The 14,754-nt window shown below is 33.0% G+C and overlaps 1 protein-coding gene across 2 annotated transcripts in view; it reads right to left on the reverse strand.

The window, feature by feature from the left end:
* The window catches only part of Calcrl (calcitonin receptor-like), a 95,462-nt gene that overhangs the window by 28,500 nt on the left and 52,208 nt on the right, over nt 1-14,754 (reverse strand). Inside the window, exons 3-9 of one of the 2 annotated variants that reach the window (XM_013029839.1) lie at nt 12,815-12,905; nt 12,546-12,636; nt 11,272-11,357; nt 9,476-9,623; nt 6,724-6,834; nt 6,516-6,628; nt 5,165-5,256 (exon numbers count right to left, since the gene is read on the reverse strand). In XM_013029839.1, the coding sequence (XP_012885293.1) occupies nt 5,165-5,256; nt 6,516-6,628; nt 6,724-6,834; nt 9,476-9,623; nt 11,272-11,325 (518 nt within the window). In that variant the 5' untranslated portion in view covers nt 11,326-11,357; nt 12,546-12,636; nt 12,815-12,905. The remainder of the gene's footprint in view (nt 1-5,164; nt 5,257-6,515; nt 6,629-6,723; nt 6,835-9,475; nt 9,624-11,271; nt 11,358-12,545; nt 12,637-12,814; nt 12,906-14,754) is intronic. The other variant, XM_013029848.1, reaches the window with a different exon arrangement.

The raw sequence follows: 14,754 nt of genomic DNA on the forward strand, positions 1-14,754 counted from the left end.
AACATTACAATAATTTCTTTGCAAATATGGTATATCAGAAATAAAATTTTTGTTATTTAATTTTGATTTAAGGATTCTAGTTTAAGATACCTACCAGAGCTCAATTTATACATTTAAGCCTTTCAGTGGGTTCCAGTTACAACACCAATAAGAGATAACACTGAATTAACACTGAATCTCACCAATAATATTGTTACTATTTCAACCCTTGTGATAAATCTGTGCTGCAGATAATATTACAATTTCTACCTAATGTAATTTTACTTTTCATTGAAGTGTTTGGTTCAATGATTATTTTGCCTTGGGCATTTCTGATTCATGAAACAGAACGAGTCTTTCCTTCCTCTGTGTTTCCATTTCTCTTCATATTTCTGAAATAATGCTTAAAAATTTCTCACATTGCTATTTTGTAGTGATAATTTTGGATGAATATTAAAGATTATTTTAGATGAGTTCTTAAATAGTTTATGTGCCCAAATGATGATGCACTTAATTAGAAAGTAAGCAACCCATATTATTTATTGACTAGTCTGTAAATGTCAGGTACTGTGTAAATATACTTTGCCCAAGTAGCTTTCAAACATCATGGCCTTCACTTTTTAAAACTAAGTTTATTTAAGAGATGCATTAGGCTAAGTGCATACAATGTGTTCTTGATGATAACAAGATTAAATATATATTCCAAGCTTTTGATCACTGTTAGGCTCTCCACTGGAATTAAGTCAGGCTAGAATTCCAGAACATGACTGTTGTACTAGCTCATCTTTTTATTTCACTCTACAGAATGAACAGTCAAATGTACTTTCAGTTGAAACTCTAAGTATAAAAAGTAATTATTTACATTCTTCTAAAAAAGTTTATATAGAGGACAAGGCCAAAGTTCTTTTGCATTATCAAGGCTTTTGCTTATGTAGCATGCTCTCCTAAAGAAATGAAATTTTAGTAACAAACAAATACATATATTCATTACATATAATGTCTTTATTTTTTAAAAAAAGCTGTCCTTCTAAATAACAGACTAATTCTACATAAAACTTCCCCACCCTGAAAAGTTGATTCTTTCTGACAAAGTGAGTCCTGTTCCATTGTGAACTGAATGAGTGGTTTGACTAGAGATTTAGACTTGAATGCTCAACATTTGTTTACATGGTTTGCCATTACATGGCTTTCTTCATTTCCTCACAGTAAATATGTATGCTTGTAAATCTTAGGTTCTTTCACATGATGAAGCCTGGTTAATTTTGCATTTCCCTTTACATCAATAGCTAGGACTTCACTGCATCTTTCCTTTCAATTCAAACTCATTTTGAGACATAACACCCAGAATTCTAGCAGACCATTGTTCTCTTTCTGACTACTTGTTTCAGCATGCAATATAATTGCACACTTCTTAACTTCGACTGCTTAGAAAATTAATATGCTTAGACATTTTTGTAACATTCAAACTAAAATGATACAATTAATCTGAAGATTCTCAGCTGTAATTGTTTTTTTAATTTGCAGAGATAGTAAGTTCCCAAATGGAATTAAAATTTAACCACATGTCCACTGTAATTAATTGCAGTTTATAAAATACTGCAGTATGGCATTCAGGAAGATTTCACTGAGAGGATGTAAAATGTGGCTCAAAAGATTTAGGTTGGGTAGGAAAGAGGTAAAGGAAAGAGAGCAAGTTAATAATTTTTTATTTTGTATGAATTGAAGTAGGAAATTTCAAATTTTAAAGAATGACAAAATGAAATTTATATTTGATCCAAATCTTTGCAAATGATATTTTAGTATCAGTATTTAGAACTAAGTAAAGTAGATTTATTAAGGATAGATAGGTGACAAGACAAATTTAGGATTGATGGCATTAGAATTGAGGAAAACTAGATAGATGGGAGGGATTTAAAGAACTATAGAAAAAGGATTATAAAAGAGAAAAGGAGAGAGGAGAAAAGAGAATCACAGATTATAAAGTTCTTATAAATACAATACATTTCTGGGAGGTTGTCATTAAGATCTACCATACTGTCTTAGAATTGGAGGAAATGGTTACTAAGAATTTGTTTTGAACAAGTTGCTTTTAAGATACTTTTGAAATGATGTATTTCAAGAACCATAAAAAGATATATGTCCTTTGACCAAGAAATTCCAAAACTCTGGAATGCAGCCTAAAAAACTATTGCAAAATATGGGAAAAGTTATGGCTGAAAATGCCCATTGCATTATTTTTTACAAGCTGTAAAAATGGAAGAAATATTAGTGTTCAAAAACAGAGGCTTATTTAATCTTTGTAAACCTATTAATGTCATATGACTTAGCCACTTAGATAGTTGTCTTGACATATAAGACACTGACAGTTAGTGATATATGCCATATAATACCCTGATTATATAATTCTTTTATAAAACAATTTATTTACTAAAATTAAAACTAAAGTAAAAGAATATAGTTGCAACTATAAGATGCAACTCTGGCACCATTGGCTCATATCTGTAATCCTAGCTACTGAGAAAGCTATTATCTAAGTATTGAGGTTCAAAGCCCATCAAGGCAGAAAAATTCTTAAGCCTTTATCTCCAATTAGGTACCAAACAAACTCAACTAGAGGCATGAATCAAGTGGTAGAGTACCAGCATGAAAGCACAGGCCCCACGTGCAAACTCTGTAATGACTATAGATTTTTATTTAGAAATGAGCAGTGCATTTTGTTTTTTAAAAATATTGTAAACTTAAGTACAAGCATTTTTTAAATTTATTTCTCTTTTCTTTTCCTTCCTTATTTTCCTTCTTTCTTTCCTTCTTTCTTTCCCTCTCTCTCTCTTTCTTTCTTTCTTCTTTTCTTTTCTTTTTTTTCTTTTTTCTTTTTGCTGGTCCTAGGGTTGATCTCAGGGCCTGGGCTCTGTCCCTGAGTCTCTTTGTGGTCAAGGTTAGCGCTCTACCACTTGAGCTACAGTGCCACTTTTGGCCTCTTCTGTGTAGTTTATTGGAGATAAGAGTCTCACAGGTTTTCCTGCCCAGGCTGGCTTTGAACCACAATCTTTGGGTCTCAGCCTCCTGAGTAGCTAGGATTATAGGTGTGAGCCACTGGCACCCAGCTGAGTCTTGCTTTTCAACACAATCATTTTAGATTTTATAAAATTTAATTTAATTTAATTGTAAAGGTGATGACAGTTATGCAAGTAAGGTAATTAGTACATTTCTTGTCGAACATTGTTACCCTCCTTTGTTTTCTTCCACTTTACTTTCCCTTCCCTCCACCTGTCTTCCCTCTCCCCCAAGTTGTAAATAGTGTCTTGTAAGTATTGCTGTTGCATTGGTTCACCCTTTGTTCTTTGTCTCACCATTTTGTTATTCCCTTTCCCTTCCTCAAATCAAATAAGCATGTATACAAGACACGGGGTACTAAAATAAAAATAGTGACATCGGGGCATAAACAAAATGGGGGGGGATGAAAAAAAAGAAAAAAGAAATAATTTCACACAGTACATTATAAACAACAAAGAAAAACCTCTTGTTTCCACATCTTGGAGTTCATTTTGATTAGCATCATTCTTATTTTTTTAAACAAATTTACTTCAACTGATAAAATTTATGCAGTTTACACTGCAGTATTTTGATATGTGTACATATTTTAATGCTTAAATTTATTTCCTCAAATATTTTTCACCTCTTCATAATAAAAACTTTCCAAATCCATTCCTTTTAAGATGCACAGTAAATTATTGTGTACAATCACTTAGTGTACCATCACTCACCTAATTCTTATTTGATACTCCTTTATCACCTTTTCTCCATGTCTGTACTCTTCCTCTCCTAAGCTGTGGTAACCCCCATTCCCCTCTTAGTTTCTGTGAGATAAGTATGTATTTCAGTTCTAATGTTGTTCTTGTCTTTCTGTTGCTGGCTTATTTCAATTACTATAATGATCTCCAGTTACATCTATTTTTTATGAATAACAAGATTTAATTCTTTTGTTGTGGCTGAATGGTATTTCATGGTGTACATGTACCACATTTTCTTCATCCATTCATCCAGGGATAGACACTTGTTTGTATCTCTTGGCTATTGTGAGTAGTGGCTGTAACGAACAATGAGTGTTGCAGAACAGTTCTTTGACAACTCATTTCATTTCCTCTGGCTATATCTGCAACATAGTAGTGACATTGCTGTATATTTAGCACTTCTAATTTTAAGTGTTTAAGAGTTGCATTTTTTCCTGAAGTTGCAACTTTTTCTCTAAGTAGATTTATAGGAGTTTTCCAAAACTTAAGGTTTACATTTTATGCTATTTTAAAGGATAATTTACTTTTTACTCAGCCATCATCATAAGAGTTTTCCTTCAAGTATGAAAGTCACTTTTTGATGGAATCAATCAAGAAACTGGAGCTGAATCAGCCTCCCCCACCAAAAATAATTAGATTTTAAGTAAATTTAAAAGTATATAGTGATGATCCTACAGAGAAAAGATAACCAAATAGATAGATAGATAGAGATTGTATTTTCAATAATTTATTAAATACTCTTAGTCTAATGAAATTCTAGATGCTGTAGGTTAATACTGATATTTAAATTGACCAGGAATTTGAACACTATGTAAAAAGGTCTATAATACGTAACAGTTCCTAGGGCAAAATATAATTAATTATATATGTCTGTAGCTCCTATCTTATGGCCTTACTTCATTCCTATGACTACTAGTTTTGTAAAATTAAGGAGAAGGTATTCTATCAGTTTCTTCTCTAAATATTTTACAAAGCTAAATTAAAAACATTTCAATTTAGCAGGGTACCAGTGGCTCACACCTGTCATCCTAGCTACTCAGGAAGTTGAGATCAGAGGATCGTGTTTTGAAGCCAATCCTGGACAGGACATTCTGTAAGACTCTCATCTCCAATAAACTACTCAAAAAAAGGCTAGAAGTAGAGCTATAGCTTAAGTTGAAAAGCACTAGCCTTGAGCAGAAACAGCTCAGAGACAGTGCATAGGGCCCTGAGTTCAAGCCCCAGGACCAGGAAAAAAAAAAGTTCAACTTATTTTAAACTTTCAGCTTCTTTTAAGTGGCTTAAGTCATCTACATTTTGTACATTTTGTCGGCACATGACATAATACATGTACGCAGCCCATTTATAGTCATCAAAGACAGTAGGAAAATTTAAAAATATTTCCATTCACTTACTTGAAATAGAAGAATATGCCCAGGGAGATGAGCAGTGATGCAATAGATAAGCCATGTCCAATTATTGTCAGGTAAAACAAATTCAGGGCAGTCTATAAAAAATTTGAGTAATATCAGTAATCTAAATATTGACAGCCTTATATGTATGTAGCATAAATTCTATTTTTAGAAAACATGAATTCTGATAACTTTACAATGATTTGCTTCTAAACCAAGAAATATGTGAATATAGCTAAAGTGAATAATATCTATTTAAATTGGTCAAATTCTGCTCAAAATTAATAACTACATGCCATTTCATTTAAGAACTTAAGAGGTCTCATTGAATCTACAAAGTGATGCTTTTAGTGATCTATGTTATATAGATTATACTCTTTAATATTTTTATTTTAAATCAATTTGATAGCTGCTGATTTTGTTTTTATTCTGTATTAGGATTTTTTTTCCAGTCGGGTACATCTTTTCATTTCATATAAGGCTAATATACAAATTTTAATGGGGCAATTTATAAGGTCCTGTGATCTGTAAAGATTTGTTTTTACTTTCTTCTGGTCTTAGACTTTTTCTTTACATTTTAACCCACCATGTCATAAAATATTTTTGTATTTCTCTTTACAAACACTCCTCTGAATACACAGGTGAAATATGACAGTTATGGAACACTACTATAAGTTAGTCCTCTTTTTCCCCCCAGAAATTCCTCTAAAAATCAGTAGAAGAAATTCATTGTTATCCTTTTTCAGAGTTGAGAGGACTAAGGAGCAGAGAAAGGAAATCAGATAACAAGGCTCACAGTTAAACTCACTGTTGATAGATTGCCTGTACACACACCAGTGCAAATGCATGCAGACATTTTCTATCAAGCTTTATTATTGTGACAAAGATAATTAGCCTTAACTTTGAGGCTCATGTGCAAAGTGGAAATATGAGTGTGGCCTAACAGCCAGTTGGAATGCAAGTCTTCTGCGGAGGGGCAGATGGGGAGGTCTAAACCCTGCTGGGCTTGTCCTGTTTACTTAGCACAATTCTGAAGTAGTCTAGAATTCCACCGCAAGTGAAAGTTTTCTCTTTTTTTAAAATATTATGTTTCCTTTGGAAAATTGGAAACTCCATTACTGAAAAATTGACTTGTAAATAAGTATTGCCTAATAGGATTGCCTGTTCTCATAAAGACACAATGAATCAATCATAATTCTTCCCACAAATTTTTTCATTGATCTGTTCCAATTATATTAGGAGATGGTTTTATAATGGAATGGAACATGACTGAATACTTTCCAATGCTCTATCAGACAACTAACTGTTTAAATAGATAGTGAAAAGTAAGTTTCAATTCATGGCTATTACCTACCTTCACTTTCTCATGTGTGTTAATATTACACTGAGTGTAATTTGTCCATGTTCTGTTGCTTGCGGGATGTCTAAACCAGTTTCCATCTTGATCACAGATCTTTGTAACTTTTTCTTTGAAATTTAATAGACAAAAGGAAACAATAATTTAACTGGCCAGTGATTATGAAATAGATGTTAAGTAGACTCATGTAAATTTCTTCTTTTACCTGAAGGATCAAAGTCCTGGAAGTAATCAGGGCAGTGTTGCATTGATTCTGTTCCTGCTGCAACATCATTCCAGCACAGCCATCCATCCCAGGTCCTGTTGCAGTAAAGCCCTTAAAGAGGAAATAAAAATGATGGAGGACCAACTCAAGTTACACAGGAAGACATAAAGTCTCAAGGAAAGTTTCTTACTGCTGTGAAGTAAGGCCTCTGACTAAAATAGGAAGTAAAACCACAGTAATTACTTGATGTTTTCTTCAAGCAATTATTGCAAAAACTAGTTCTTCAATCAAGTTTACAAATAACTCTGAAGGTTTAAATTTAATGTTATTACTCACAGATACATATTTATTTAATAAATCAAGTTGCCTTTGCTGGTTTTCCCTGACCATGAAGTAGTGTCTAGATTATGTTTTATTTTAGAAACTGTTTTCATAGGGAAAATTCTTAGTTCTTTAGAAGCAAACCAATAAATAAGAGTTCAATATTGCTATCTTACCATTTGAACTATGAATGATATTTATGTAGGCCTCTACTTCCAATTCTAACTTTTCCTTTCTTTTTATGTAGGCCTCTACTTCCAATTCTAACTCTTCCTTTCTTTTCAAAGTTTAATAATCACATGTGTTCTTCAACACGAAGAAAAAGAACCTTTCACCCTTTATGTGTGTAATATGTTAGTCATAAAGAAATTAATTAAAATTCTAATGTTAGTCTATAATCAGGAAGTAACTTTATCTTTTGTCTGATATTGGTATAAAATACTAAATGTTAATATTTATTATTTTTAAATCTTGGATAATCATAGTTTTCTCTCCTGTGATAAATAATTAAATAGTTTTTTTTTGGAGTCCGGTCATGGTGCCTGAACTCTGGGCCTGGGAGCTGTCCTTCAGCTCTTCAGCTCAAGGCTAGCACTCTACCACTTGAGCCTCAGCGCCACTTCTGGCTTTTTTTTTTTTTTTTTGCTTATGTGGTGCTGAGGAATCGAACCCAGGGTCTCATGCTTGCAAGGCAAGCGCTCTACCACTGAGCCACCTTCCCAGCCCAAATTAGTTTTTAAATAGATTTCACAACATAAAATTAGCTTGTGACTAACCAAAGAATATTTTACTTATACGTGTGTATGACATACAGTCAAATTAAAGCTAAAAGATTTTCAGTATAAAAAGGCTTATTTTCATAAGCAAATTCATTTTGAAAATATTAATATTCTACTTTTCACATTTCATTTATATGCAGATGTTTAATATGAGATTTTTTAAATTCTAAGATCTTTGTTTTCTTTAATAGCTCTAAAAATGAAATTACCTAGAGTTTACAGTGTGTTTCATTGTGAGTTTTTCAGAATAAACTACAATGTCTTTATATACATAAGCCTATTCTGTAAGTCTCCTAAATAAAATATGCAGCCTCCTGCTATTTTTATAATTATGGAAACTATTTTTGCTACTTATCTTTATATCTCCAAAACCTTTTAGGATGTTTTGTGGTTGGGAGATACTCTACAAATGTTAACAAATGAATAATTCAGGGACTCACTAGCCTTGCCAAGAAATAATTATATGACATAGTATATATTATGAAAATACACTTCTCTGGCCATAATTTTTGCAAATGAGAGTAATTAAAGAGATATTAAGTATATTTGAGTTCTTATCAACAGAATTTCAAACAACTACAAACCACAGGTACTAAAGTTCAATTCTCATTGACTCAACTTAAGATATGTCTTTATACTAACATCAAACTCCTATTTGATAATTTGAGTATAGTTGTATCATAGAAAGATTACTGAATCACATGTTTTATTAGAATTTGTTGTTGCTGTTGTTCAGTCCTGAGGTTTAACTTCAGGGCTTCTTTCATCCAAGGATAGCTCTCTACCACTTAAGCCACATATATACTTCTAGCTTTTCTAGAGATGAGTCTCACAGACTTTCCTGCCCAGGCTGGCTTCAAACTACAATCCTCAGATTTCAGCCTCCTGAGTAGCTTGGATTATAGGAATGTGCTACCAGTGCCCAGCAGATATTTTATTTTTTAAAATTGTATTTAGGTGATATACAGAGGGGTTACAGTTACACAAGTAAGATCATGGATGCATTTCCTTTTGAACAGTGTTACCCCCTCCCTCAGTTTCTCCCTCTTTCCTCTCCACCACTCTTCTTCCCCCAAGTTATAAAGTTCATTTCCAACATAGTGTCTAATGAGTGTCACTGTTGCATTGGCTCACTCTTTGTCCCATCTTCTCTGTGCTTCCCCTTCCCTTCCCCAAATCAGATAAACTTACATACAAGACAAAGGCTACACAAATCAAAATTAGTGACAACAGGGAATAAACCAAAGGGGAAAAAAGAAAGAAAAAAATTGTAGACAATAAAATAAAAAAAACACCTCTTGCTTCCATTTCTTGGCGTTCATTTCCATAAGCATCATTTCATATGGTCATATCCATATCACTATTAGGCCATTGTGATCCCCCGCGAAGAATATCCTAGACATATTCTACTTATTACAAATGACCCAAATAACCACAGATAAGGCCACGCCAAAGCTACCAGCACAACAAGCAGACTTTTTATTTAAAGACAGCAAGATGAATTATCAGAAAATGTTCTTCAGAAATGAATAAAGCAGAAAAACAGCAACTAACTCATTTTTGTAAGGGCTATAAGAAACCCATACTGATAAAATACATAATGATTTTTACGAATGTATTACATGCATCTGAGGTTAAATAACTGTGGTTACCTTCTACTTGTTGAACAGGGTCCTGCATAATTTTTTGGTAACATTCATATTGTGCAGTCATTATTTTATTTCTAGTAACCCCCAACTGAATTAAGTCATCGGGGTCTTCTTCTTCTTCTTCTTCTTCTGGCTCTGCTGTGGCAGGAGTCTAAGGGAGGAAACCAATAGCATCAGCTTTAGTATTATATAAGTGTTCATTAAAACATAGTCTGTCACAGTGAAATAAGAAGTGCAGTGAAATGATGAATGGCAAACTGAGTCTGGGGAGGAAAATCCCCTAATGGTAAAGTGTGACAGTTTCCATGGGAGAAATACACCTACTGGGCCCAGTTTTCAACAGTTATCAAAAAGTCACTAATGGCTGAGTTGAGAGGTAGAGTTAGAGTTTAGAAGGCTGTGGTAACTGGTTACAGGACATCCTAAACATACGTTTTGAAATCCAAGCAAAGCTTGTACTCTTCAGGTATAAGTAAATTATTCACTACCACCACCCACCTCCAAGCTTCTGCTTTCTTATTATTAAAAATCATAAAACAGCATGATAACAGAATATACCTGGCATGTGGGAAACATTCAAAATTTATTGTCAGTGATCATCATACTTTGATAATAACAATAGAAATTTCAAGTTTTAATTAAATGCTCACATAAAGATTTTTGACAAGCACTATTTTCAGCTCTATTATTTCTTAAATTTATACTACTTCCTTCCTGATTTGTGAGATGAGGCATTTATAAATATGTTGTTTAGCAACTTCATATTCTATTAACTCTCTCATATCAGCCTTTCTCTTTTGATGTTCCTTTCCCTTGCCTTCATGATTTTCTGTTCTCTAACAGTAAACTAAATTTGGCAAAGTCAAAATAACAATATGCCTTGATTGTCATTCATGCTTTAGCATCATCCTGGTCATTAGCATTAACTCATTTGTTGATAGATTTTGACTTCCTAATAAAGGTTAATGAATCCCTAGTAATGCACAAGTAATGAATGGAGATTAAGAACAGCAAGGTAGTAATTTTTAGAGGATTTGCTTTTTCTCTCTCTTTCTTTTACAGTCATGGGGATTCAACTCTGGGCCTCACATCTTTTAAGTGATCTCTACCTTCATCTCAAGACAAGATTTTTGAAAAACACATGACTCATTCTTTTTAAGAAGTATGCAGACACTGTATACAACACTATCATTTTTTACTTTTTCTTGGAAGAAAGATTAAGACTCACAAAATGTTCTGGATGAATTAAAAGAAAAGGATCATAGTTCCTCAAATTAGAATAATCAGATTGGTAGTCTGTTACAAAATTGCCTTTGGGGAGATAGGCTGGCCTGTGAAGTTCACTAGCATGCTTGATGCGTAGAAATGAGGAAACAGGACTTAAATTCTACACATAACATCTAAACACATAACAGCATTTAGACTGTACATAGACACATTAAACTTAGCTCCAATAAATGAATGGATGAAGAAATTGATTTCAAACAATGCATACTTCTGCCATCCCACATTTTTTTCCAAACTCTATCACTTTCCTTGGTGATTTCTATGTTTATATCCAGTGAATTCCCCCCTTTGATTTCCAGACCTGATTATCTAATGTCAATTATAAAACTAAAAGCAGCTTCTGAGTTGAAAAAAGTATATAGTTGCTGCACTGATAGCATATAAATTGTAATTAATTTATGCTTCTACTAACAACTTTGATTTCATGGTTATTAAACTTTATTAATTATAAGTATTTTGGAAGGCAGAAATAATTATAGGGCAGAAGATAAACCGGAGGATTGGAGGCTTACCATTAGAAACGGCAAGAGAAATAGAAAATATAGTAGGTATTTTCTCTCCATCATTGGAGGCCAAATGAAATATGCTGTGAATCACACTGCAACAGAAAATGAAAGAAATGGAATGCATCAGTAATCCTGACACAAATGTAGAAGCTTTCTAAAACAAAATTCGTGTTATAACTACACAATGATTTTATTTTAGGGAGTGGATTCATAATTCTTCATTACAGGAAATGAATTCTTTTATTTTCTTTTCTTTCCTTTTGTTGGTCGTGGGGCCTGAACTCTGGGCCTGGGCGCTGTCCCTCAGCTCTTCAGCTCAAGCTTAACGCCCTACTACTTGAACCACATTGTCACTTCCAGCGTTTTTGTGCTTATGTGGTGCTGAGGAATTGAACCCAGGGCCTCATGCATGCGAGGCAAGCACTCTACCACTGAGCCACCTTCCCAGCCCCAGGAAATGAATTCTTTTTTTTTTTTTTTAGTTGTGAAAATACCGTACAGAAGGGTTACAATTACATGGGCAAGGTAATGAGTACATTTCTTATCAAGTATTGTTGCCTCCTCCTTTGTTTCTCCTTCCCATCCCTTCCCATCCTCTCAGCCTCCCCGCCCACCCCCCACCCCGCCCTGCGCCAAAGCTGTAAAGTTCGTTTTTCAACATAACGTCTTGTACATCTCAATGTTGCAATGGGTCCACCTGTATCCCTATTTAAACGATTTGTTTTTTCCCTTCCCCTCCCCAAATTATACCAACATCAAACACAGTGAAAACAGGAGTTATACCGTGGGGGAGGGACATGAATTCTTTTCTAATCACCAAAGAAAAAGTCCCAAAGCCATCTACCAGATTGGAGCAGGTTACAAGCAATGAACAAATACAAGTATTTCTAATGGTAATACAATTGATTTGCAGGCACCACCCAACAGCTTAATTCTAAGACAGACTTTCTGGAATATAGTTCCTAATGGTTCCTCCTTATGCTATGAGATATGTAAGAAATATGAATGGCCATGGCAAGCCACTGAATATAATACTCATTTTTACTATATCTAAACATTATTTTTCATCTGAGAAAAACATCCTCAGGAAATATTTACCATTGAAATATAGATTTAATTCTGTTAGGAAACTAGCCATGGTTTTTATTATATAGCTAAACATCAATAATAACCAGTTTAAAATCCTTTCCTATGTTTTATTATTTTTATCACATACAAGAAGAGCACACTATGAATTATTTCTTAGGATCTATGCCACTTATCACTCTTGCCAAACTCACCTGGGAGCAATTTCTCTTGTTAATTGAAGCAGTCTTCCAAATACTGTGTTCTCTTCTATCAGCTATCCTGGATTTTTAATACTAGAGTGATCTGAAGAAAAATATAACCCCTAAAGTCAGAAAGCATTATGAAGCTTAAATATCTAAAACTATGCTTTAGTAGATGAAAAAATATGAATCAAAGTTTCTGCAATTGAGTAATTAATGAGTTCGTGTTTTAGTTTTTAATTACATTTCACCACAAGAAAATCTAATTTCCTAATACTTACATGTACAATTGTCTCCAGACTCAAATCACATTTTTTCTTGGATCACACTCAACATTGTCTTGAAGAATTTCTTAATTCCAAGGGTCATGACCTAAGATATTAATTGAATTAAAATAATTTAGCATTAAAATAATGGTTAACATTTCCATAAATTGAAACCTTAAAGTTTTTATCCTTGAAATTAATTTTATATGAAGCTATTCCAATTTTTAAATCTCTTGCTTATGATATATATACTACTAGATAATAGCATATTCATTGTCCGTAATGTTCCATCATAAACTATAGATATGTACCAACATCAAATACAGTGAAAACAGGGGTTATACCATGGGGGAGGGACATACAAAGCAATGAAGAAATACCTTATAAATATGTTAGAAACAATAGCAAGAAAGAAAAAATATTTGAGTTCATTTCGCCTAACAACAACTTATCTGACCGTTTCTGCTTCTCTCAGACATATACTAGTTATTGCATGGGACCTGTGTTCCTTTGGGCCTGGCTTACTTCACTTAATAAAACTTTTTCCAAGTCTTTCCATTTCCTAACAAATGGGGCAATGTCATTCTTTCTGATGGAGGCAATTTGTGGAGGGGAAGGGAAAAAACAAATTGTTTAAATAGGGATACAGGTGGACCCATTGCACCAATGAGATATACCAGATGTTATGTTGAAAATGAACATTACAACTTTGGTGCAGAGGAGGTGGTGGTAGGGGGAGATGGGAGAGGATGGGAAGGGGAAACAAAGGAGGAGGCAACAATGCTTGATAAGAAATGCACTCATTAGCTTGCCCATGTAATATTAACCCCTCTGTACGATATTTTCACAATAAAAAATAAACTACAGATATGTAATAACATCAGACCTAGAGATGTGCATTTCTTTTATGAATAAATGATTTAAAAGAGTGAAAATGCTGTTTTCATACCAAAAATTATTGGATTTTAGCATTTGAGTTTTCCTGTTTACATTTTCCTTTGATCATAGAGGTGCTAAAATATTTTCCTAAAGAATTTGTACTTTTAGTAAATGTATCTATTTTTATATCTATATCAGCATAATTATACCGTCAGATTATATTGTCTTTAGAAAGAAATTTTGTTCTCTAATCTTCTGACTAGAACTTTAATTAATTCTTTCTACAGAACTAATTGCTTTCTGATTGAATACTTCTGATTAAAATATTTTTCTATTATTTCTTTAGTGTAATCTCTAGTTTATCTATCAGTATTCATAGAGTCAGATAATAATAAGTTGGTTTGGAGGGCTTAAAAGTTTGATCCTTAATATACATTCAAATGTAGTGGTTTTTACATTTCTACAGTTATAATATTTTATACTGAGAATTTAATTTGATAGTAGAAATAGCCAAAAAGTTGTAAAATTTTCCGACCTGGTTGAACATCCAGTACTTTATTTCCAGATATCTACTTGTTTTGACATTTAGATATAATTGTGTAACAAATGTTACATTTCATTTGTCTGTGTTGGTTAGGATATAGCTGCTTTTTTAATCTATATAAATTTGAAATAAAATTGAAATTTTTATTATTGAAAATTTGAAATAAAATTTGAAATAAAATAAAAAAACCTTTGGAGTTAAACGATTGTTTAACCTTTGAGTCATTTTAATTATTTATCAACATGCATAATCACAGTTTTCTCCCTTCCCCTGTTGATAATGCCTTTTCAAAGCCAAAATTATACTTGATATACCCTATTCAATCATTGTTGTTTGACAGTTAATATTATTATTTATGAATAAATTAATGGAATGAGCCAATGAAGTGTTTCAGGATACTAAAGCCATGATCAAAAACTTTGATCATAATTGAATTTTTTTTATTGTGAATATACTGTACAGAGGGGTTACAATTACATGGGCAAGATAATGAGTACATTTCCTATCAAGCATTGTAGCCTCTTCTTTATTT

Source organism: Dipodomys ordii, unplaced genomic scaffold (assembly GCF_000151885.1).
Source record: "Dipodomys ordii isolate 6190 unplaced genomic scaffold, Dord_2.0 Scaffold5, whole genome shotgun sequence".
Classification (NCBI taxonomy): Eukaryota; Metazoa; Chordata; class Mammalia; order Rodentia; family Heteromyidae; genus Dipodomys; species Dipodomys ordii.